Source organism: Varanus komodoensis, unplaced genomic scaffold (genome assembly GCF_004798865.1).
Source record: "Varanus komodoensis strain SLA01 unplaced genomic scaffold, ASM479886v1 scaffold10, whole genome shotgun sequence".
Classification (NCBI taxonomy): domain Eukaryota; kingdom Metazoa; phylum Chordata; class Lepidosauria; order Squamata; family Varanidae; genus Varanus; species Varanus komodoensis.
In genome coordinates, this window is record NW_025335269.1 from 17,784,540 (window position 1) to 17,811,798 (window position 27,259).

General features: G+C 39.3%; 1 protein-coding gene across 1 annotated transcript in view; it reads right to left on the minus strand.

Moving 5' to 3' along the window:
• Nucleotides 1-27,259, minus strand: part of ARPP21 (cAMP regulated phosphoprotein 21) — a 158,531-nt gene that overhangs the window by 105,822 nt on the left and 25,450 nt on the right. The window contains exons 2-5 of the mRNA XM_044455162.1: nt 4,859-5,054; nt 3,017-3,189; nt 2,268-2,309; nt 1,500-1,583 (exon numbers count right to left, since the gene is read on the minus strand). Of these exons, the coding sequence (XP_044311097.1) occupies nt 1,500-1,583; nt 2,268-2,309; nt 3,017-3,151 (261 nt within the window). The 5' untranslated portion in view covers nt 3,152-3,189; nt 4,859-5,054. The remainder of the gene's footprint in view (nt 1-1,499; nt 1,584-2,267; nt 2,310-3,016; nt 3,190-4,858; nt 5,055-27,259) is intronic.

The following is a 27,259-nucleotide window of genomic DNA, read 5'->3' on the forward strand; positions in this document are numbered from 1 at the left end:
ATTTTAATCCCTGGACACTTTACATTATGGCCCAAGAATTCTCCCCAGCAGTGGGACAAGCTGTGGCAGGGATCACGAGAAATGTGAACCAGAGCCCTTCTCTGTTCAGGCAGCAGGGGCGTTTAGCAGAGGTATTTAGCTCCAAACCTGCTAGTCTCCACGGAGGATAACATTCTTTTTTAATCTTGCAGAGAGTACATCAGAAGCTACCATGCAACATTTAATACAATCTGGTATATTTATACTATTTTTCCTTTCAGTCTCCATTTGAAATGATAGAAAACACAAAGAAAATGTGGAACAAAAGCCACAAATTTCTAATAATGCAAGTTGAATCAAAGTTTAGGGCTTTTTCTTTCAAAATATCTACTCACAACTGGTAAAATAATATATCTATTTTTCTACTGCATAAATGTCATTGTAAAGCAGCAAGGGAAGGTACAAACCCCCCATAACTCAATAAGATAAGGGGTGGTGGGTTTTTTTGGTCTTTCAAAAAATAAAATAAAACTCTCCATATTAAAGAGTCCAAAGAGGAGAGTTTGGTTTGTTTCATTTCAAGTTAATAGAGGCAAGTTTTAGAAAGTACACTTAAATGTGGTATTTGTTTTGTGCTAACAAAAGTTCATCTTCCATTCTCTATCACCTTTTCCTCTCTATGGCTGATCTCATTCTTCAAATAATATCTGAGTCTTCAAGTAAGAAGTACTGGCAGGACCTTTGCTTTTTTCCTTTTTTGGTTTTTTGGTTTGTATTCTTGTTAAATGTGCTTTTTTAAGCGATGGAAAGAAAGTGTAAGCCTTTTTTCAAAAAGTGCTGAAGGAAAACTGTGCAGAATTCAGAAATCTGTTAGATCAAAATTTCTTGATTTAGTCCATATATGTATATATGTATTCTATAACATATTTCTTTGGAATAAATGGTATACAATAGCAATACAGACTTATTCAAATACACGCTTTGCAATATTGGTAAAGTGGCACCAAGAATCAGAAAAATGAATCATACGGAGTACAATGCATTTACTTCTGGATCTCTACGACCTACAGGGTCAAGAAATCTGCTGTTAATGTGAAAGAGGTTCAAGGCCATTGATTCTTGGACCTTGCATGACTTAGAAGCCAAAGAAGACTCAATACTATGCCTGGTGTAGTCTTAAAAGAGATAGCCTTAGAGAAAATAACAATTCTAACTTTTTTGTTTGTGTTTTAAAAATAATTAATCTGAATTCTTTTGAATTCTTTTCCATTTGTTGAAATTTTCAGGGGCTCTGGAAAAAAAGAGAGCAAATAATACCCTGTAACATACTGTTGAGCTACTCATTTATTTCAAAATAAGTACACTCTAAAAACCAGACAACTTCAAGAAAATCAAGTACACTCTTGTGAAATCTTGGTCACCCAATACCAAGAAATTCCTTTAAAGCCCAAATATACAATTGTCATCATGCACACAAAAGGGAAGTTAACCATGCAGCTGATGGCAACAATTTTAGATACCTGATTGTCATTCTCTGATTCCAGACGAGGGCATGATTCTTCGCATACAGCGAGGCTTCGTACAAGTTTTCCCTTCCCTCCTGGCTGAAATACAGAGGGAAAAGGAAATCACTTTTGGACAGTGGCAGGGATACATGCTCAACCCTTTTACACTATGTATCAAATAGATAAAAATTGCCTTCACAGCACAAAAACCCTTTACTGACACACAGGTGTGTGCCACCAGGTAGCTATTGGGACAGTGGAAGGGAACACAGGCATAGGAAAGGCAGAAAATAATGTATTTCCTGTTCATTTCATTTGCTTTAATATAAAACAAAAATGGCAAGGCAAATAATAATGATAGCTATGACTCATCACACTTAATTTTAACTAGTTTGGATACACTGGATAAAATAAAATGTGCTAAAGTTTGGGGGTTTTAACAAGAATTTCTTCGTAATCTTGTTTCATCTTTCAGCTTGCCTGCTTTTCTAAGATATGGAAACTATATGTCCATATAGATAAAGTTTATCTGGAATAGGAAAAGAAAGCAGGTGGCATAAGCCAGAAACATAATCACATGAAAATACAAGCCGTTTGGACTGCAGCAGAAATATTATAGTGGAAATAACTTATAACCCAGGAAAGTTCACTGATCTTAGGGCACATAACTAACTGTAGCTTGAGTGGAAAAATAAGAATAAGCTTCCCTAATCAGCCACATGCATGCAAATTTCCATTCCAAGACAGTTTATCATGGCTTTTGAGAAACAGACACAACGCTACCTTGGATCTCTTTTTCTGCTGGTTCTGGTTAGCCCCTCGTTTCTGTGAACAGCAAGCAACAAATTATGCATGGATATGGCTGGAAAATATGCATAACGTGAACAACAGCACTTCATTAAATCATTCATGAAGTACCAGTTCCATGTGGTGAGTGTCAAATAATGTGCCAACTTGTAGACCTATGCATGAGTCCATAAGGTTAATCTCATTGATTCTAGCAAGCTACAATTGTGTCAATCTTTAAACCTTAATTTTAAAAAGACAAGACTAATGAAAGCCTCTGAATCCCCTGATTCTATCCTTTTTTCTAAATAAGCTGATATTTCAGTAGTGTTATTACAAATATGAAGCTAGAGATAACAAACATTACTGAAACAGTTGTACTGAGAGATCTCTTCTTTCCCTACATCCCCCACAACCCAAGTTTGCTTCTTAGGGTTTTCTTGCATTTTCTTTTCCCTCTCTGAGTACATCCAAATTTATCTGGTATATATTTAGTTGCAGCATGCTCCACAGATTTTCAGTGTCACTATATTATTTATTATGTGAGTATATATGCTGTTTTTTCTCAGAATGAACAGGTAAACCAAAGATATGAACAAACATGTATTCAAAACTTCCATCAGGGATTGCTGGGGGCAGGGGAGAGACAGCTGAATGTCTTTCATCTACTTAAATAAAAGATCTAATGAAACAAAGGGGTGAGAAAATAGGGGGGTTATGAACAGAAAAGTCACTCTTGTTCTTACCTGGTCTGATTTGCCATTTTCCTCTTTATCATCTGCCTCTGAGCATTCAGTTGTATTAAGGATGCAATTTTCTTGCTGAGAGATGGCTGAGTCTTGCTCATTTCCAGCTTCTTCTGCTTTACCTTGCTCAGACATTCTTCCAAGTAGAAATTAAAAGAACAGGATTCAACGACCTGGAAGGTCAAGATATTAAAAAACACAAGAGTAGGTGTAAGATGCTAGTTTATTCATGTGAAACTTATTTTTACTTCCTTCATGATGGAAAAAAAAAACATATTACAGTAGAACGTTCAAGCACTGGGGTGATACAGTTCAGCAGACAATACTGGACAGAAGCATTCTAGGTAAACGTTAAGAAAGCAGCTTGATTCCAACTACTCATAAAAAGATAATACAAAATCTGATGTATTGCAGTCCTTATCTCACCCTTTTCATTCCATAGATGAAGAAGTAGGGTTGGGCAGGAATTCATTTGCCAGCAAAAAATGAATATTAACTCATTCATGCTTTTAGCAGGTTGGACCTTCCACTAGAATGCCAATCTGTTGCTTGCTTAAATAAATAAATAAATAAATAAATAAATAAATAAATAAATAAATAACGCAACTCATACACTTCTATCAGTTGATCATCCCGCCAGGCACAAATAACATTACAACATTCTTTATAGGAAATGAAGAAATGCATTCAGTTGAAGTTGATTTCAAGGTAAAAACTGATTCAAAATTTGGCGATAAAACCCTCATATTAATAACTTCTAGGCATAAAACTGATGACTCTATTATAAAAATCATAAGCCTCTTCCAAACCCTATGTCACTTTCCAGCATGCTGGAAATCCTTCTAGAAGCCCTTTGCAAAGCAGTTCTAATAAAGATATCTTAACTGCATGGTACTGCTCTCGGCTCACAATAGTCAGTTGTACAGGAAACTCAAAATGGCTTTTCAAAGTTAAAGCCTATTATTACTCCCCCCTCCTCGACTCATAAAATACTCATTTGACACCTCCCTACTGATCAGTTGTCAAATGTATCTCATGAATAATTTAGTACTACTTGTACTCTGCTCCCTGCCTTTTTTTAGGAGACTCATCTTAAGAAAAATAAGTGCAGTGGAGAAGAGGAGTTATTTCAAAACAGATTTCAGTATTTGCCCTTCTCACAATTTAATAATGGTTATTAGATAAATCTACACTTCATCACGTTTGTCTTACAGGTTACAATTATCACAGAAGAGATATTTTAATGTCCACTTTCTTTGTTTATGTCAAAGGAAAATATCAAGTACGTTGAGTTTTTAAAAATATTTCTGAAAAGTGGATGTACGTTTTCAATGCAGCATTTGCTTTCATAGCTTAACAGAGTGATCAAAGAAGATCCTGTTCCATAATTAAATTTTCAAATGGAACTCATTTTGCAAATAAATGGGAGTAGTAAGAACAATGATGTTCTTTTAAAATGAACATATTCTGTATTTCTTTGCTTGTGGAACTGGGGCAAAAGTTGCATGATTTAAAAAGAAGAAACAACCAGATAATTGTCTAGGATATTCTGTTATAACATCAAGTTGTTTCATGTTCTTTCACACTATTTCTATTCCTACAGTTATGCTTCTATTTGAAAGGTATTTGCACTTGAAATCAATACATTCTTTTTTCATAGATTCAAATATAATGACCATACATTCCGTTGCCTGAATTTTAACCCTTAATGCTATTGTTTGGCAACTACTGAAGCAGCGGATGTACATCCAACTGACCTGATGTGGACATAGGAGCACGGTGAGAACCCACAAAAATTAAACCTTTTCCAGCCCTTAGGCAAGTAACAACGAAAATGTTTACCTTCAGTGCTGTGTTAATTCTTGACGCCCTTCTAGCAGTTTCTGCTGCTCCTCACTGGTTAAATCCACACAAGTGATCAATGACAATGTGTGTCCCATGACCCCATTAGCAGTGCAGAGTGCCAATCTCCATGCTGTTCCTTTAGTGAGCTTGAGAGACCGTCAACATCACCATCATGATCATCATCATCATCAACCTGGTGGGGAGGGGGAAAAAGACAAAAAGTAAATACCAATCATAATGGTTATAATCATGGTAGGGTTAAAAGATAAAATAAATAGAGACCAGATTTCTAACACTAATGACCAGCTTCAAGCAAATCACTTTCACAGCTTGATCCAGCTCCACCTGTCTCAAAAACTGTGTGCTTCTTCTCTAATGAAGGCTCGAGCCGGCTGTTCAAGTCATAACAGCTCCTACGCATAGAGCTAAAATTAACAATTGCATATTCTGTGCTGAAGATTACTCACTTCAGTTTTAACCTTTTTAGTGAATTCTAGCACTTTGCATTAAAAAAGGCTCATCTGTTTGCCTCAATGGGAATCAATATTGTTGCTAAAGAAGGGGTGTGGAGGGGAGAAGTCTGCTCTGTAACCAAAGCTTCAATCTCAATTTTGAGAATACTATTTTTTTCTTTTAAAAAGTGACCTTGGTACCAGGTATAAATGAGCTGATTTAATAAAGAAGAGCCATCAAAATTGCTAGGAGAGAGTTAGCATCTTGAGCAATAGAAATTAGGGGAGAAATTAGAATAATGTGGGATGTGAAGGGAATAAAAGATAGCTTAGGGAGACAGAAGGCACCACTGCTTCAAAACCACATCACACTATGTTTAAAGTGAATGTTGTTACCAGATGGGCATTTGGTTAAAAGGAAAATGAGAGGTTAAAAGGAAAATAGGAAAATTTCAAAGTATTGAAAAATCATGATTTTCTCTTAGAGAGACAACGGATGAATAATCTGACAACTCCGTCACTGAAACTTCCACGAAATCCATAAGAACACAGATACCAGGCACTAGCTTATATAAATGTACAACAAATTCTAATGTGCAATGGGATTAACCTGTTATCAGTGGGAACCAGGGTAAGATCCGTGGATTCTGTTGCACAGAAAACCCAGCAAATAATTTCAACAATTATTTCAATAAATGTAACAGAGAAGAGAAGGGGTTTTGGGTTTACAGTGCATGCACACGTTCTAATTCTCTAGCAAATCCTCACTATACATTTCAGAATATGATTACTAGGAGCTACATGTGTTTCTCTAAAGTTCTGCTGATTTATATGCAACAATACAAATGCTATATTCCTTCTTGAAGCTTAATTTTAGCTGAAATTTATTAGGGGCAATGTGGTACCTGTCCTCTGAGAAAATATATGCAATGGAGTACAAGCCATAGGAGTGGGCAAAATGGTTCAAGCGTAAACCAATTACATGCAGATTAACAGTCTCAATACCAGTTATAGTTCCCCACCAAAAATTTACCCAAACAGCAAGAAAAAGAATTGCATTCTCTCTAAACACCAAAGAAAACAAAATAAAATCCAAATTGCATCTTAATTTATTTATGACATCACAAAAAGAAATCAACAGGTTTCCACTCCGACCCAGATGGGGGGGGGGGGTTAACAGCCTCACCATCAGTTTGCCAACCAATCCCACGTGTAAGTCTTTTTAAGTGTGATAACGGCAGCTTTAAACAACTGCAAACATTCAGACAAGGTTGTAGAAACCTAAAGAAACAACCTGTTTCGCTAGAAATAAGGTAATCAAAATTAGGCAGTCAGACTCATGTTAAGTCAAACTTATATTAGGTCTCACAACTAGGACACACATGGAGTACCACTTTGTCAGCTGATTGTGCAAATGTCTGAATTTGTAACTTGCTCAACAGCAAATAAAATCTTGAGATGTTGCAAACACTTTATTCTTGTTATCCAGGTATACACATCAGTGCAACTACATGAAAATGCTCAGGTAACTGGTCATTCATGTTTATCCCATCCAGGCTTACCCAAGATTTTAAAATCCCTGACACACTGGATTCTGTCATTACTTTTTTGGGAGCAGCATTCAGAAGTTTTTGTTGTAGTTGTTAAAAATAAAAAAGAACATAAAACTATCTTTCAGCTTGCATTTTAGCTCTTTGCTGGCAGAAGAAACTGATTCCTCAGTGAGTCCTCAAGATTTATATATGGTCATGCACATATGTACATGTTTAAACAGTTTCTCATGCTACTGACCAAAGAATTAGGGTTCTAGCTAAGCATCATTCTGCCAGCACAAATGACATTGTGTTAGTGCAGGGGTGACCAGTACTTTACTTGTGGGTCAAATGTGACCCTAGTGCCCCTGCTTTTTCTAACATAGATAGCAGAGTGGATAAAAATAATTTTAATTTAAAGAATCCTATATTTAATAATTGAGTTCTCTGATTTAAACAGTATTTTTAAAATAAAACACTTTAAGGAAAATCTATCTACAGATAGTTTTTTATTTAAGATACATTACAGTCTAAAGGTTATTCATCATTAAATATGTATTGGTTTTTAATTATGTAGCATGAGATTGTATATTTATTCAATGGTTAAATTTTTTGGTATATGGATTCCATTAATTCATTTACTATGTCATGCTCGTCCAGAGGTTTCAGTAAGATTATTGGGCTATTTTTCTGTCTAGAAGATATTATTTATTTATTTTTATTTATTTATTTAGGAGACTTCTATGCCGCCCCATTCACCGAAGCCTCGGGGCGGCTCACATCCATAAATAAACTTCCATAGAATAATATAAATTAACAGTATAAATTAAGTCGCCCTGGCCAAAGAATAAAATGAATAAATACTATTAACAATTAAAATGACATTTGAAAAAAATCACAGTTTTATCATCCTCAAAACTGTGAATATGTGTCTGCAGAGATCACATGCCTCTTCCTCACAGCAACAATGTTATAAAATAAACAGACAAACAGGAACAATAATCCGATTGTTCCTTTGCAAATCTATGTACTCTCTTAAGTGTGACTCTTCAAATAATTCAATGAATAGAAGATTGTTGGGAGTGGAATAGATCTGCACAAGAAACTAAGTGGGAGGAGGGAGGGACAAGCAGTAAAAATGCAAGTGAAACCCTTTTAGCAGAATACTCCACAAGCTTTTGGATCTTTTTGTGTACAGCCTGAGGCTTATTCTTTCCCTGGAGAAGAAAATTTATAATGGCAGCAGGTCATAAAAAAGACCCAGTTTAGGAATATTTTAATGAAGTTCCTTACCTACCGGTAAGGAAGGCATGCATATAAATTATGTAGAAAACTTAGTCTTACTGACCAGTGATGTAAATTGTAATTTAAATCAATGTGATTTAAATCAAATCTGCCCTGGTAGAAAGTCCCCACCAAATGATTTACTATCAAAATTCAGTAGCAAACACTTATGAAGGCATCACGTGACAATGAAGACTGTCTGTTTCAAGCTTCCACAGTAGCAACTGCAATTTTTCCCCCCTACCTTTTTTGCAGTAGTGTGGGAATTGAAGCCTGAAACAGGGTGGGGCTTGATCTCTACCCTGCCTGAAGTTGTCCACCCCTGCATGAGTGCAAAGTCAGTTCCAAACTATGTAAACCATGTGCAAGAAGAAACTCATGCTAAAGTTCTGCTAGTGCACTTGCTAGCGCAGTTATTTTTGTAACCACTTATATAACCACATGCCTGTCCTAGGTTTCTAAAGTGGTTCGCTAGCACTTGCGCATTTTGAAAAGGCAGTAGCACTTCACCAGCACCGCAATTTCTCCACTAACAGTGCACTGCATTTAGGTGCTAGTCCTCCATACACCCACATACACACACATACAATCTCCTTTCCAATAGTACCAATGTTTGCATGACCACAATAAACACTAACATCAATCCTCATTTTTTCGCAGAACAACCTTTCATCCTCAAGAGTAAAAAATTACATAAGTGCACGAGTGATATACATTGCAGCACTGCTGTTGAAACCCACTGAGAGCTTCCAAGAATCCAGCGCCCCGCCAGGCTGCTGCTGGCAGGACAAGAAGGCGCATCAGAGGCAATTTTCACTTTTCCATCCTCCATTTTCAAAAGCTTCATCCCGACAGGCCTTCGAACCCAACAAGACAAAGTGCACTGTCAGGTGCAGGGTCAAAGCTGGGCAGGCCATATCGTGATCTCCCCTCTCCTCTCCACTTCCTTCCATTCCTGTGCACTGGTATGACCCCCTTTGCCAGGCTCATTAAGAGAGTCGGTGAGGTTCTTTCCATGGTGGCTACATGGGGGTGTGGGTGGGGGACTCGTACCAAAGAGCCTTCCCCCTGAGGTCAGTGGTGTCTATGACTTCACATGGGGACTCAGAGCAATCCTATGCTGCTCTCCTGGGGTCCACAGGATTGCTTTCTCAAGTGAACAGAAACCAGGAGGTAATTTTCCATTTCTAGGTCAGGACCCAGATGTCTTCTCACAACCAACACTTCTGTTTTCACAGGTTGCACATCATCACACTTTCACTAAGAAAATGCCATCCTTTCCCTACCTAGCAGTTTATCTTCACTTTGCCATTCCTGGGAATACACAAAAGCATCCCATGAGCTTTGAGACTTAACCACAAGTGCAGCCCACTCAGCCAAATGAGCAGAAGGGCTCTCAAAGACTGGCACACCACATTTTAAAGTAACAGAAATTATACACATTGCTGTGTAAAGAGAGCACCCCCCTTGAAAAACCATTAAGTCCAGAGTCTAAAATTACCTACCTTACTTCAGTTGGAAGTAAATTCCACTGAAAATCAACAGCAGTTTCATATAAAGTAATGCATTTCAGATCAAGATTATTAGGTTGTGTTATGAAAACTAAATGACAAGACATGCTGCTAATTTCCATTAAAATGTATTCTTGAGCCAATTCAGCCTCAATTCCAATTTTTATATTGGCACGACCTAAAGCTAACCATATTTCTGAACCTCAGTTATGGTTCAAGTACCTGTAAACTTACATCTGTGTTATTTCTGAAAACCTGGAATCTGTGGTCTAGTTGGCAAATCATGACAATCCAGTCTTTCTTTTCTTCTCCTCCTTCTGCCCCCCCCTTTTTTTGGAAAAGGCTCTTCAATTCATATATCCCACCCATCAGTTCCTATATCCTCTTGCAGACACCAACTCTCTTCCTGATGGAAAGAAAAGGGTGATGTTGAAAATGAGTGAGCGAACAGGTACATACTGCCCTATCCATTCTGCTTCAAGATCTCCTGCACAACGCAGGCATGGAACACAATGGTTTTCCATTACTATTTTGCTTAGTATTGTGTGTACTTGAGCAACTATGGCTGGTCAGGATAACAGTTGCTCATGACTGTAAATCACACTCTCTTGGAAAACATGGTTTGCAAGTCCATGCAATCTGCATGACTTGAAAAAAGCCAGCTTGCTGTGGAATCAGCAAATCGGATTTATGGAAATACAGCCTCACTTAAATGCGTCTGCATCCATTACAGATTTTTGCAACATCCCTTGCCTCAGATATCTCTGAGTATGTTGTGGCAGAAAACAAAAGTTCATTATATAATCCACCCACCGTAGTCTAGGATGTGTCTACAATCTTCTCCTGGCACATTACTTATATCCTGAATGAACTGTCTGAATCTAATACAATCACACATAATATTGGATAGCTTCATAGCAGTACGTTATTCCACAAAAGCTAGTAAGAATCTTTTATTACAGACAAAACCATTCCTAAATGTCCTTAAAAATAATAATCTGCCAATCAACAGTAACATTTACTGTTATCAAATTTAACGGTATCAGGCCATGGACAACAATCAGTATCTTCAGACATATGTTCTGTATGCCTAACCAATAATATAAAAGATCAAGTTCTTTTTGTTAAACACAGAGATAACTGCACAGATCAGTACTTTTACCAATAGGATTTGGGGAGAGTCTCAAAGGATTTTTAAAGAGTTTTTTAAAAATCTGTTTGGACAAATTTCCTGTTGCAGCATAACCAAGCAGTGTTGGGTGTTCAAAGCAGTTTTTATAAAGCTTTTCATGTGTCTTTTGTGTCTTTTTCTACAACCGCAAATGAAGTTATTTTTACCACCATTAAAGTTGGCAGAGTATGAGCGCAGCACCTTATTAATTAGTAGCAGCAATATTTTGATAAATTAAATAAGCAAATACGCAATATCTGAAAACATTTTGACCCAGGGCCACATTTGACTAAATAGGTATGCTTAAAGCTATGTTAAGAATAGGAAAAAAGAGTTAAACCATGTACGTTCATTATCCAATTCTCCTGCAAACAGACAATTTCATGTTCCTGGAGTAATTTTGAAAAATCCCTATCATATTTATGAGAGTTCCATGCAATGTTCCATACCCAGAAGGAAAAGCCCTTCTGGCTCTACAAACACATTACTCAGGGCACGTGAAAACTCTTGGAAAACAGGTGGAATTTACAAGGCGTAAAGTAGCAGTTTTCTTGTACCCAGCAAAGGGGCCTTTATCTGTATCAGCAGTGGATACAACCTGCCCTTCCCCATCGCGGAGGGGTCTGATCCCCACCTAAGCACGTTTGATGGTTTTGAGGAGACAAATTGTTGTAACAATAAAAACTGTATTCATTATTTATTTGTGTGTATCTAGAAAAGTCTGTGCTTATATCACTGTATAATGCAAAGCACTACATTAAAACCAAATACCTTCAATATACTGGCAGCATATATTGCAATGCACGTGTGTCTATAATAATAATAAAAGATAATAAAAGAGGATGTGTGTCTCCCCATGAGTGCCTTAGCTCCAAGACCATGAAACTTGGCATGTATACTAGGAGTGGGGGCACCCTATTAATTAATGTCCAGTAATACAAATATGCCTATGTGATTGAAGCCTAACCCATGCTTGGCTTTGCAGTGGATGCAGTCTGAAGCCAGGGAGAGTAGCGGGCCAAGACATAGTTATATGCCGTTCCCTCCGGGGGACGCAGTGGTCCAGTCCCTCCTTTAAGGGTGCACTTGGCAGTGGCGGGGCCTAGGAGTGCCAGCAGCCATGTGCTTCTTGGACAGGACAAATACAGTGCGTTCAGTTCTCTGACCGCTCTGGCTTGAAGGTGTTGCTATTTGAAGGGCAATGCAGTAGGCCAAGATATGTGCTCATTTGCTGTCTTAGCCACCCTCCTGTAGAGCGTTGCACAGGGTTCATTAAGAGAGGGCAGGCAGAATGTGCCCAACTCTGACAAATGTGTAAGACTAAATGCAGTCTTCAGCGTATGAACTTAAGCTCACTGTATCGACCTATCTACACAAAGCCAAGCCTATTCACTAGTCCGCACAGGCAAGACAAAATTGCAATGCAAGACAAAATTTAAAATGTCTCCTAAGGAAAGTGTCAGTAACCTGTGGCCCCACCAACCCCAGTGCAACTCTGCCATGACCACTGCTCATCTGAAAATGTTAAAAAGCTTCTTAGCTTATTTGGAAGCGAAATTTGGCCTTTCGGGTGCTCCAGAGTCACTACACAATCCCAATGCATTAAATTTAATGTGGAAGTAAGCTCTATCTAAGCACTATAGTGCTCTGTAGTACTATGGAACAGTTTGATGCCCAAACTGTGATTTTGCCCTGATGGCTACTTATGGGGGGGGGTGGCTCTCGAGTCCGCAGCAGGAGTTGGGAGAGGCAATAAAAATGACCCCTGGACCTCAGAGTTTGCCTACTTCTCCTTAATTAATGCAGAAAGTTTTGTTCGGGTGTTGAAAAGGAAAGCAGAACTGGAAAGCTGGAAAGCTAGCCTTGGAATTCTACAAGCAGAAAATTTTGACTCATGTTTGGGTTAGTATGGAGTGAATCACAAACTTATGGTCATTGCAACACATTAAATACTCCTTCTAGTTCATCAATAGTTTGCAGGGGTTCTTCTTGGGAAACAGAATATCATAACCAATCCACCTCTAAGAAATTTTGCCAGGCATCTAAAATTAAAGCTTCAGACTGCAAAATATCAAATAATATGATCAAGTATTAAACACCACTATCAAACATGAAATGCACATTAGCTATCAAACACATATTTTGCATATTGCATTCCAATATTACCAGATGTCAAACCAATGCTGAACCTTAAACAGATATTGAACAAACATTTCAGTATTTATCAGAAGTACAGGGAACTGTCATATATTGAAGTACTTCCTCCGGACCCCTAAATATGCTACCTTCCATGAGACTCCCTTGTAGAAGGCAGAGTCTGGATGGACACCAATGTTTCAGATGGGCATCTTTTCCAGGCCTGTCTGGAGAAGCCAGAGGTTGCATCTGCAGTCTTCTTAATGCAAACACATAGATTCAGCAAGTTTTAAGATACAAATTTCAAATGAATGAACAAATTCATGTCGTAGAATCCTTCCCACTTAGACTTACACAGTGGTTTCAAGTTCCTAGTTACATCTTCTTGTTCCCTTGTTTGAACAATCTTTTCTTGGTTGGTAAACTTCATTTGACTTTCAGGCTTCCCTTAAAACTTTAGCTGGGAGGGTTCTTTGCTAACTACCTGCTTTATACTTCTGAATTATTTTTCACTAAGCTTTTTAACAAGAATCCTACAAAGAAATACCCTGTGAAAATGGAACCCTGAAAATACTAACAACAAGCACACACTGAGTGTTTAGTTGGCAAGCTTGGGCTATTGGGTAGTATAGAAATGAAATAAATGAGTTGAACTAACACATTTTATGCAACAGGAATTTTTGAATGACAATAGAAAACAACTAGTAGAGTTGGATTAGAATTGTGCTTTGCTATTTTAATTTACATTCACATTAAAATATGTCTAAAGATCTATGGAACCCACAGTGCATACTTGTTCCATGTAATTTTCTTCATTTTATGCTTGCCAGAACATAAAGCTGATTAGGATTCAGCAATAAATATTACAAAAACAAAAGTAAAAGGTGGCCAACAAGTTAGGAGTTTGGAATGTCTTTCCATGACTGGGTAAATCCCTCTCCTTTTGGTATGCAATCCCACAGGTTTGCAATCTTGGGATGTTCCTGGATCTAGAACTCCTCCAGAAGTCCAAGTGTCAAAAGTGCCATCACTATCCTTCAATTCCATTTGAAAAAAAGACTGCACCCCTTCCAGTCAACTGGGGACCACCTGCCAACTGCCAGCTACGCTTTCATCACCTCAGCACTTTCATCACCTCACTGTTGCAATGAACTCTGTGCCAGTCCGCCCATGAAACATCAGCCACTAGAGAGGACAGTGATCTGTTTCCCAGTGAACAATAAGCCACGGAGAACATATAATAGTGTTCCAGTATCTGAGCCGGCATCCTGCTTGTGGGAGCAAGAGCTGCTGTTTTGGGAGCACGTATAAAGCACACCTCCCATTCAGCCACCACAAATCAGAGTTGCCATCTTAATGATCCTCCTGCATGCCAGATTCCAACTGCAAGGATACCTGGAAAGACAGTATCTTTGGATCCAGCTGTTAAAGAGTGCAGAATCCCACCTCCCCAGTGACCTCAAAATATAAAACACAGAATAGCATCCAAGTTGGCTGATCTTTTAGAAAGGTTAAAAGAGTTTGGTCTGACTTAAAGCTGTGGGGTTGGTGACAGCCTGAATATAGCTGCTGCTGCTGCCCTACTTCTTACGAGGGGACAGTTGGCTAAATTTACAAAATAAATTGAACAATTTCTCTGAATAAATATATAATACACAGATTCACAGAATACTAGAGTTGGAGGGGGCCAAGAAGACCATCAGGTCCAACCACCTACTAGTACAGGACACCAAGTTACACCATTCCACTCAGATGGCTGTCCAGTTGCATCCTGAATGCCTCTCACAACCTCACTAGGTAATTGGAAGTTTGCATAGCTAATGAAGAAGTAAAAACCATACTTTTCATTACTTCTGTATACTTTTTGCTATTAAGTTTGCCGAAATCGTGATTCAATAATAGAACAAGGATTCAATTCATCAATGACTAAGGAAATAATAAGGCCAGAAGAAACAGCAATTAGTGAAACAAAGGAAGGAATGATGCAGATTTTTATTGGGGGATATATTTTTTCTTGGAACTCTCTTTTCACAAAATGTTACAGGAGAGGAAGATAGCTAGCAAACAGTATTAAGACATCAAAACACATGCAGATGAGTATGAGGCCCTGGAGAAATAAAAAGATATACTTATTGGTAAATTATAAATTGATTCAGATGTTAATTTAACACACCAAAGTCAGTTTATTTTAGTACATGCAAGGCCTGTTCCATTCTACCCCAATGTGTTTGGTATCACAACTCAAATGCTGATTGGTGCATTAGATTAGGGTGTGGGAAATAATACCATACAATATACCTTTCAAGCTGTCAGATTACATCAGCCTTTCAAACTGTCAGATTACATCTTTTATCCATGAATAACTGATTATCCAACTGTTATGAACATAACCTGAATAAAATACTTGGAGCAAAGATTCAGAGTTGTAAAAATAGAAACCTCATAGCAGCTTATTACAAGTGTTGATAAAAATGCAATCTCTCTCTCTCTCTCATGTGCACACACACAGAAAATAGAAAATAGGTTCTCTGAATTATGTGCATTGTTTGAAGTTTTTCACTGTTTGTCAAGAGAAATGTTTTTAGATACCCCATATACAGATTTCATGATATAGAATTTCCAGTGCCTACAGCAGTCCTGAAATACAGTTACCGTACTTTTCGCTCTATAAGACATACCTGACCATAAGACGCACCTAGTTTTTAGAGGAGGAAAACAAGAAAAAAAATATTCTGAATCAAATGGGCACGTAATCACAGGCACATTCCCCATCACTTCCCCATGGGCTGCACATCTGACAGACTTACTGCACACACATATTCGCTCTATAAGACGCACAGACATTTCCCCTTACTTTTGAGGGTGAAAAAAGTGCATCTTATAGAGAAAAAATATGGTAACTTAATAGAATTTTACATCATTTTTGCCCACATTCAGATGGTTGAAGCAGTGTAATATCGCAATGTGAAATCTTATCATATATCAAATACAAATAAGAATAAAAAATAAACTCTGGCTATTTCCATTTTAATAGATTTGAGGTTTTCACAGGGCCCTTCCATTTGGGAAAAAAAGGAGTCTGAAATTGTTTTTCCAGAGTCAAGTTTTATAGTTTCTATTTGTTAAAACATTAACAATGTAGGAATTAACATTTATTGTCACTACTTTGAGATAGACCGTATTTTTCGCTTTATAAGACGCACTTTTCCCCCCTCAAAAGTAAGGGGAAATGTCTGTGCGTCTTATAGAGCGAATGTGTGTGTGCCCAACGCCCGGGATGCTGCCGGCCGCCTGCACCACGTGGCACCACCTGGCCGGCATGCGCTTGGCATGCCCTGCTCCGCCCCCCCGGCGCAGGTGAGAGCTGTGCCGCTCAGGGGAAGGCGTGCGGAGGAGCTGTGGCCTTTAACCTGCCGGCCACACGGAGAACACGGAGAGACAGACTGCTCACCCCTACCGCCCGGGAAGACCTGCCGCTGCTGCTGTGCCACCCGGAAGACCACCGCCGGCACGCTGCCAACCCCACGTGGCACCACCTGGCTGGCACGCGCTCGGCGCGCCCTGCTCTGCTCCCCTCCTCCGGCGCAGGTAAGAGCTGTTAATCACAGGTCGGTGTGTGTTTTCAAATGGCAACCCGTCTTTTAATGAAGCCCATGGGAAAGTGATGGGGAATGTGCCTGTGATTATCAGGAAGCTTTCCATGGATCAGTTATCTGTTAGTTGATCAGACACATTTTTTTTAGGATCAGTGGATATTTGAACAGCATTACCTTCGTGTATGAAGTTTATTCTTCAAAGGCTTAGTCCACTGTGTGTTTGATTTACCGTACAATATCTCATTTTTTGTCAGAAGTTTTTTTCTATTATTTACTAGTAGGGCAGTGTGGACATTGCTGGCATTTTTAGATTTGTTATTGAATTGTCTGCAGCAGCTCTTGTATAACTGGTGTAGATTGTGGATTCCTTCAATAATTCCACTACTGACTAAGAAAGTGATGTCAGTGATTGTGAGCAACAGAACTTCATAAATTCTGACTCTAGCGATGATGAGTTCTATGGGTTCAATGAAAACTAGAAGAGTACTCGAACTTTAAAGTCTCTCTTTTGTTAATGACAGTGATGTTGGTTCTTAATGCCATTGTTGACTGCTGTTCACTTTACAAGGTTGAAATACGGTATTACTGTATTCTGTTATAGTTTATTAAATAGTTTAGTAAACTATTTGATTCAGAATATTTTTTTTCTTGTTTTCCTCCTCTAAAAACTAGGTGCGTCTTATGGTCAGGTGCGTCTTATAGAGCGAAAAATGCAGTAATTGTAGCATCATTGTGTGGTCCTGGTGAACAGTTGATAGAACAGTTAATTAAAACTATTAGGAAGTGCTTTATCCAATAGGCACAGCCCTATTGTCCCTACTCGCAATGCATGTAAGCCTCTGAACTCCAAATCTTTGCCACCATGGCAATTCATGCCTTGCATTTAATCTGAATTGTGACTTTGGGCCATTTAGATGAAGCACCACAGAAGTGGAGGGAAGAATCTTATGGTTCCATTTGGATAGACCATAAACTGTTCCCCCGCCTGCCATGTCCTTTCTTCTGATCTTTAAGGCTGGTTTGTGACCAGCACAAATTTTTCTATATCAGCTATTGGGAGGCAGGGATTCATAGTCTTGGCAATTAGGTAAAAGGACCTTAGAGCTAGGAGTTCAAATAAACCTATACCCCCTGCCAGATGATATGGGGATGCCATGGCACACTGCCTTAAGGTAGGTCCTACCTATTCAGGCCATTCAAATAGCACAATACCAACACCTGAGTTTATTTTGAAAATAGATTTGGATGAGATTGAGAAGCAGCGAGTATTTTCCTGACCACTCTTCCAGAAGACTTTTCCCATGACACAACCCTGCTATCATCTGTTCATGCCTTTGTCTACATAGAGGACTCTACATAAGCCTAGAATACTTTTTCAAATGCTTTTGTATCCCTCCAAGGGACCCACATGGGAGGGGCTTCCATGTTCTTCAAAGAGTGGACTGTGTGACTTTTGTATCGCTAAAAATGAGGAATGCATTGCAAAACAGAAGATCTTGATTGGTATACATGTGCAAAGGTCGACTCACAAGTGTAGAAGCAGTCAGAAATAATTACTCAGTTTAAATAGAAATGTAATGCATCTCACAACAGTAGGAAAGACTGTCACCAGGTGATCTGTACAACTGCTTAGCTTGCTGCCCAGGTGCTTAAAGTGGATGGGCAACTGTAAGGTTTCTGCTTTACCATTTTGGATCCAGACTTGGACTGGACAGACCTTCAGACAGAGGATGCCTTCAAAAAGAGAATGGTGCACTGACAGTTCTAAATGCATATCACTGTTCTTTGTAATGTAGAACATAGTCACTCTAAAGCAATACTCAAGGGATCATTTCTTCCAGACCAATATATGCCATAATCAAATAAGGTCTCAAGTGAAGTGATCTAGGTAACCAAAGCAAGGCAATATTGATCAAATCCCTATTTCTGTTCATCATGTATATGACTTGAATGCCTTAAGACACTGCAAGTGTTGACAGAAAAGGCCCAGCCAGCCAGCCCCAAAAAGAATTAACAAAATAAAAGTTAGTAATAAAACAGATTTAAAAGATAAATCTGTAATCATTACAGAATGACTCCTGTTGAATTTGCAGAAATTGATACTGGTTGATTGGAGGAAGGGGTGCTGAATATTCAGTTTCTGTATGGTTTGTTGCCTTTCACTGATGCTTAATGCAGCAAGTGATATGTATTACCAACTACAAACATAAGCTTTTGCTGCACACCCACACAATTCAGAAATCACAAGAAAAAAGTAGCTAAATGACAAGAATAATAACTCATTGTTGAAATATAGTAATGATGGTGGGCATGATTCATAAGCAGTTGGGGTTTGTTGTACTGTAAACTTAGAAATTTAAGAGGATTGTCAACATCTACTCTTTCTACTTCCCCTTTTAAGGCAGAAATATGCCCCAAAGAATGTCAATTTCCTCACTTAGTCATAACCTTCACTAATTGATAGTTACACTGATCGTGTATGGAGGTCCTTTTATATGAAATAGAAGCGTTGCCATTCAAGCATTCAACAGGAAACAACTATGTCTCATCATTCACATAGTCTAGCAGTAAATGAATTTCATTGGGGATTATGAGCTTGCACATTATGAGAAGGCTTCCTTTAGGAAATGCTTTATAAAGCAGTCTTAAACTGTCCGCACAACACTCTCTTCTATGGCGATGCAGTCTCCAGCAAGATATAATTGTTTCAGTGATTCAATATTATTTTGACTAAGGAATCCCCTTGAACAATTTCAGCACAGAGAAAATTAATGGTAGAATTGATATTGTGTTGCACTTGTAGTAGTAAAATTTCTGAAACCAGTTAACTCAGCTGCTGTGATCCCATGGAATGTTCACAAAGATTCCAAGTGCCAGGAAACAAAGCTGATAGCATGTTTGCAATCAAATTTCCATGAAGAAAGAGGAAACTGATAACTGGTTCAGGACTGAATCCTCATATAGAACCTAGGAACAGTAGGGTTGATGGGCAGGCTGAGGATTTGAAAGAGATTTTGGTAGATAAGGAAGCTGGGAGCTATAGAGCACAGAAGCAAGCTGGCTGAAAAGAATGTAGGTAGCAGGCAGCAGACAACAGATGAGGGACTGAAATAGATGTTTGTGGGCAAAAGAGATATGGAACCAAAACAAAAGGTGTTAATAGGTGAGATGAAAATGGTGCCAAAATTCACATTGACTAGTGAGTTCTTTGTAAACAAAATCAATGTTAAGAGTGCAAAGGATGGATGGTAATACCAACAGGGCTTATGGAAAGGTAACTTTCACAGAGGGGCATATATCAAACTGAAATGGGTGAACCACAATGGCTTTATATTCATCTTACATGGGAGCAAGCAATGCTGATTTGTATTTACTACTCGCACATACACAATACATTTGTATTGACACATTCCCTATGAGGAAGGGGTGCACTTCACATGCAGACTAATTTCAAACTTTGAAAAAGATAAAAAATTATTGGAAGTCCTAACCTGCTTTTAAACAGCAGCAACCAACAAACCCGTCAAAAGTCTACTTGGAAATTTGGATATACAGAAGAAAACATGGATATCAGCTCAGTATCTCATGAGATATTCTATCTTTCTAGAGCATTTATACTTAATACAGATACATCGGTCTAGTTCAATTGCGAGAAAGAAGAATATTTTAGCAAGATTTTAAATTTTATTATCAGAACAGAAACCTCTGTAGCTTCTGTCATGGTTTCAAAATAATGCAACTTCAACATCAAGATGCATCCCTTCAGTGAAAACAATCTGGCCCATTTTAAACAAGATAAAAGCATCAATGCACCCAAAATATTAAGATTTAAAAATATTTATAGAAAAAAGTTGAATAATCTGTAGCACTCTGTTTCTATTCACACCGTCACCAACCTTTTTTTGCTGCACTAAGAACATTAGTACCAGCAACAATTCAGTTACAAAGTGTGCCTCCACGAAACATCCTAAAGCAAGTTATTATTGTACATAAGCCTCAAGCAAAAAATTACCAGTCCCTGCCTATACTCATAGCCACCAAAAAAGAGTTCCTACCAGCCGCTAATCCCAAACTTAGGTTCTCCTCCTTTTCCTTTGCTTACCTTTCAACTGAAAATGGAAGGAGCAGTTACAGCATGTGGAAAACAAAAAGGAGACAGGGATTTCCCCCTTCCCTTCAAGCTTTAACCAACCAATTTACTGAGGCTCCATCTTACGCGTTCTTTGCATGAAGAAGAATGTATCCTTTACATGGGTTTCTTTTTTCTCTGGAGTTGTCCTTCTCTGTCTTTCCATATATTCCAATATTCTAGCACAAGGTGGCACTGTGGTATACCTGCATCAGGATAGCGGAATTGCAAGATGCACAAGATGTACTTTCAGGTCTATTGCACATTTGAAATGTAACAGCTGACTTTCCTCACTCTAAAAAGAACCCAGCCCTGTGAAAATGGATAAATAATACCGAAGTGACCCGGAAAGCTGACAGCATATTGAAAAGGTCCCACACATTCAGTGAGTACAATAAACCCCTTGTGCAGCATATGCTATGCTGTCTGGATATGTGAATTAGCAACACATGGTAGTGCGGAAGCTCAGACAAACTTGGGATAGCTATTTTTTTATTTTTAATTATGCAAAAACAAGCCACTTACAGCAGCAACATTAAACATTAAAGTCAACAAGAAAGCTACCATGAACCCATTAAAACAACCTAAAAACAATGTAGAAGGCCAAGTTTAAAAGATGTCCGTTGACACCATTTCTAAAATAAACACAAGCAGAGAGTGTGGCTTTGAGGAAGAGCGCATGCCACAATTTGGGGGCAACGCAGGAGAAAGCCTTCTCATGCCAGTCTGTCCTGCGGATATCTGTGAAAGGGCTTCTCTTGCAGATTTTAATAACCAGGTAGGTTGATAGCAAGCCAAGTGATCCAACCTAATTTCACAAGTATGCAAACTTGATTTATACCTTACACTTTCCTTTTGATAATACTGTTTTAAAGTTGTCAGCTATTTTACAGAACAGACTATGAGAAAGTATTTTTATGTATAGCTTAATATTTCCATGAAAAAACAAGCTGCCTATGTCAATATATACCAGCCAAACCGAGAATTCAAATGGCTCTTTGAATTTATTTTGCAGTTTGTGCCTTGCCACAGGTGCCTGCTTGCATTTCTCAAACATCTGACATTTACCCAATCTGGCGCTTCCATTGAACAAGTCTGGCCACCCTGGATATATATGCTTAACATTTCTACACATCAATGATAAAAGCAAAGAAAAGGGACACCAGAAGGAAATGATCGTACCTTTAGTAATCAAGTATTTGCTAAAATAAGGTCATTAAGGGAGATTCCTTTTCAGACTATTCTAAGTATATATCTTTTGTAATCACTACATTCCTAAATACTGACTACAAACACTCTCACAGTTCTTCTAATTCAGCAAGAGTATACTGAAGTAATCATACCCTTGCAATTTAGAAACTCTTTTGACTTTAATAATATATGACTTTGAAATGGCACCTCTAGACTGAAGGGATATTTGAATTTGTCATTGAATTCTTATCTAATTTCAACAGATTTCTCTTGTTTAAATGCCCGAGGAATGAGTGATAAAGTTGACAGCAGAAAATTATTATATTGTAACTTCACAAAGCAAAGCCTGAGTTTCAGTGACAGATCTTTTTTTATTCTGTTTTTTGCATTAGTAAGCAAAAAGCTGAAAATGTGTTATCACATTCTGAACCATCAGAACTGTTGAAAATGCATTGCCGAAGTAATAATGTTAGAACTTGTGTGATAGGGGAAATGCTGCAATGAAAGAAACATATTTATACTAAAAAGAAAGAACACAGTGTTTAGCAAAGATTCCTATTTTTTACACCTCTGTGCATTCACACATATACCGCATTTTTTGCTCTATAAGACGCACCTGACCATAAGACAAACCTAGTTTTTAGAGGAGGGATCCATGGAAAGCTTCCTGATAATCACAGGAACATTCCCCATCACTTCCCCGTGCGCTTCATTAAAAGATGGGTTGCCATTTGAAAACACACACCGACCTGTGATTAACAGCTCTCACCTGCGCCGGAGGAGGGGGGCGGAGCAGGATGTGCCAAGCGAGTGCCGGCTGTGGTCTTCTGGGCGGCACGGCAGCAGCAGGTCTTCCCGGGCAGTGGGGGTAAGTAGTCCGTCTCTCCGTGCGGCCGGCGGGTAAAAGCCCGCAGCTCCTCCTCTTCCACACCGCTACCCCTTAGCGGCACAGCTCTCACCTGCGCCGGGGGGGTGGAGCAGGGCATGCCGAGTGCATGCCGGCCAGGTGGTGCCATGTGGTGCAGCCGGGCCGGCAGCATGCCAGCGGTGGTCTTCCGGGCGGTGCAGCTGCAGGTCTTCCCGGGTGGTGGGGGTGAGCAGTCCGTCTTTCCGTGCGGCCGGTGGGATAAAGCCCGCGGCTCCTCCTCCTCTGCGGCAGGTCTTCCCGGGCGGTGGGGTAAGCAGTCCGTCTCTCCGTGCGGCCGGTGGGTTAAAGCCTGTGGCTCCTCCTCCTCCACACTGCTCCCCCTGAGTGGCACAGCTCTCACCTGCACCGGGGGGGGGGGTGCAGCAGGGCGTGCCGAGCGCGTGCTGGCCAGGTGGTGCCACGTGGTGCAGGCGGGCTGGCAGCGTCCTGGGCGTTGGGCACACACACATTTGCTCTATAAGACGAATTGACATTTCCCCTTACTTTTGAGGGGGGAAAAGTGTGTCTTATAGAGCGAAAAATATGGTATTTGAAAGGTGATGTAACCCAAGAATAATGATATAATTTTATTTTATTATTTTTATTTTATTAAAACATTTTTATTTATTCATTGTGGTTTTCCCCTTAAGAATAGCTTGTCTAGCTTCATTTTGCTTGTTTCACAGATTGTACTCCACTTTATACTCCAAGGACTTTCTAAGCAGGTCCTATCGACTGAAATATATTATCTTGGATCCAGACTGTCCAGACTGTCTTGGATCCATGCTTCACCTCATTTTCATTGAAAGCACTGGAACTTATTTATTCCATTGATGGGACTGCTGGACAACAAGATGGTGGTCTGAAGATGGAACTGTACCTGCTGCTGCTGTGGAATAGGGAAAATATCAGGGCAACTGACACAAATACTCCTGAATATCCTTTCCTTTTTGTGGAACCCATTCGACCCCTTTATATATGAGTTGAGTGCCATGAAGCAACGTGGGAGATGACTGGAATGCAGGTAAAGAAATATGAGTGACACCTACTCTGTAGCAGTGATGAAGCAAAGATGATTTCTTTCACCACTCTCAGTGACAACCACTGGAATGTTTCTGAATGGTTCAGGGACTCTAGGGTTCAGGTCCAGTGAACAATATGTAAAAATCCTCAGCAGCATGCTTTGACATGCCTGCAAAATATTTTGATTGGAAAATCACTCATACTCGTCATGATTTAATTTCCACAGTTCAGACAGCTCAATCTGTGCAGTTGTCCAAGACACTGTCCAGGATACTGCTGGATGACTTCCAGTTTTAAAGCCCTGAGGATGCAGATCAGGTCCTCAGTGAAATCCAAACAACTTCCATTGGCTTGCCCCCTGCCCCTAATGGCTTCTTATGTCTAGCAGGCAGGTGATGATTGAATGGGTTGGTGATTTTTCTTTTCTTTTCTTATGAGACTGAGTGGCCCACATCTGTCTAAAAGAGGCAGTCATGACTACTGGGGAAAAGAATCATTGGATCCAGAAGAGCTAAGAAATTATAGACCAGTGATAGCATTCCCTTCTTGTGCAAAGCAATATCCAATGAGGTCCAGACACTCTTAGCTAAACCAATTTTCTAGGTAAGGGTTTAGGCTTGTTTTTGCACTGAAACTGACAAGCACAGTGCGATCCTCTTGACTCTTTTGGACTTCTCAGCAACTTTCAATACTATCAGTTGTACTATTCTTCTAGAGACTAAGTTGGGTGTGAGTGTTACAGCTTTAGAGTAGGTCCGCTCACACTTGGATGGCCATTTCCAGAAAGTAGTGCTGGGAAAATTCTACTAGATATTTAGAACGCAATGTTATCAGTATTCTGATCACACACCAGAGTGTGCGCGCGCGAGCTCTCTCTCATACACACACACACACACACACACACACACACACACACACATACACACATCCCTGTGAATATTTAATTGGGGCCTGACCATGGTAATGGGCTAAATGAAGGCCAAAAAACTAAAGCTTCACCCAGACAAGTTGGAGGTACAGTTAGTGAGTGGTTTGTCTGTCTGGGTGAGCAGTGCCCCACCTGCTCTGGATAGGTTTAGATTCCCCCTGAAAGGGTTGTAGCCTGGGAATGTGTTCTGCAGCATGGAACACATTTTACCATCTTGGGATGCTTTGTGTCATGGAACCTCTCCCAAAAAACTATGTACCATCCTTTAAGCATTTGCAGTAAAATTGTACAGATCACAACTAGCTTGTAGTCTGTGCCGTTTTCTCCTGATAGAACCCTCAGCAGATGCCTTGCTCAAGTGTCTTTTATAGGGTATAACACTTACTTTGTGGTTGTTCAGAGAGCAGAGCAAAACAATTGTATTTGGTGCAGGTGTTTTTCTAAGAAGTCTTTGCACTCTTTGTTGTGCTAACAGGTAAACACAGCTATGTTTTTTGCTTTAACACATCCCCTGTTGTGATATAACTATGGATGTGCAAACCCACTTCCTTCTTGTTGTGAAGTTTTCCATGCACACTATCAGTAGTTGCATATGCCACAATTTACATATTAAGTCTTCATTTTGCATTAAGTCCTGCTGGAGAGATAAGATTTCTGGCAATTTTGAAGTCATAGTACAAAGTACAAAGTTTTTCCAGAAAAAAAAAGTAATACTCTTAGTTTGGGTTGTAGACGACTCTGACTTTGGACAGGCTTCAGCTCCCATCAAGCTCAGCCAGCATGATCAATGGTTAAGAATGCTGGATGTTACAGCCCAAAATATCCAGAGAACACCTGGAACACATATTCTATTATGGAACGTATGTTCTGTTATGTATAACTTGGCTTGCTCATAAAGTTAACATTAAAATTAAAACTTCTTAAAGTTCAACTAGCAAGGCTGCAAAGTTTCTGAGCAAAGCAAGATACATGTAATCATTTTAGGGTCTTATTTTATGTGTGACCAAAGGGAACTCCCTGAAAGATCTGAATCATCCAAACAAGGAGAAGCAGGAAGAACCAGACATGAGGAAAACTTATGAACAACGACTGTTCCTGTTTGTAAGGAAGTTTACGAACATTCCTAAACTTAGTTCCTGTTTGTGGTGTGGTGTTTAGGAAAACTGGTCCAAAGGGAAAAATTTAAAGATGCGATACAGCTGGGAAAGGCATAGTTTTCTCCAGTGGTGGAGTCAAACCCATGCCTACACTATAGGAACCAGGTTACTGAGGGCAGGGGGTTAACCAGGGGTGATTTATTCTGTGGCGGCAGTTTTACAGCTGAGGGAGCATTCCCTAGCAGTGATAAGCTAATTGAGAACTTGTGACAGTGAATTCTATAGACCCATAGTTATTTTTTTAAAAGAATGAAAGGAAGGAAGCTAGGATAAGCCACATGCTGTTTTGCCACATTTCTTTCATTTGTGAGTTTCAAATTAGCACTACATTATTTGCTACAGCTTCTACCCAGAGCAAGCCCACAAACACGGGACTAGAAATGCAAAGTTCAGGCAAGAATCCATCTTGCTTACAGTCACTGGGCTACTTCTCTGCACTCAGCCCTGTCTAGGAAGTCAACTGAGCTGAGCTGGGATCATTCACAAATGCTTGGGAACACCAGCAGCTTCTTTGTGCAAAGTACACACAGTCTACAAGCTGCATGTGCAGAAGTAGAACTCTGCTTGCAAAGTGTGTGAGGAGCCTGGCCTCATGGACTTGCCTGGACTCACTTCCAACCAGAATGCCCATGAGAGTGTCTGGCACAAGGCAGACTTAGGGCAGAGAGAAAGCAGGCTGAAGCAAGTGGAGCTCAGCTGAGCAAATCTGACATTGTGGATCCCTAAACCAGATTCTTCGTGCATCGCTACACAGGACTCTTTAGATCAAAATGGAAACAGTCGGGAATGCACATTTCCCCCAGATTATGACATGGTGACTCTGCTCAATTGTTGGAAAACTGAACAAAATTTGTATCGATAAAAGATGCATTTGATCAAAAATAGAAATAGTATAGATATTCTTGGAATCTTTCAAAAAGAAAAAATGTCCCCTACCCACAGCTTCATTGTCTCAAGAAATTTTATTTCTCTAGTTTTTTTAAATATTAAAAATATTACTTGATTGCACAATTTTTAGTAATCATTTGGGGGCAGCAGTAAATGCTGTGCAACAATTTATAAACACTTTGTCTTGAATATTTTATTCATCATTCTAAAAGAAAATAACTCTTCATCCAAAGCTGTTCAATGTTTTTAATTTTTCTCCTGATATCTTCCAGTTTTCTATCTTGGCCTTCACATCTCTAATTCCTTCAGAATAGCTCTGAAATGTGTGGGCAAAAGAGTGACTCATTGTGAATGTCATCTCTATTGTGAAGGGAGCGTTCCAATCTCACTGCAATGGTCCTGACATGGGGACTGGCAGTTCCACAATTTCTATGTGCAGCCTTTGGACACAATTTTCTGAGTTTGCAAAAGTTGCTGCCCATCCAAATGCATT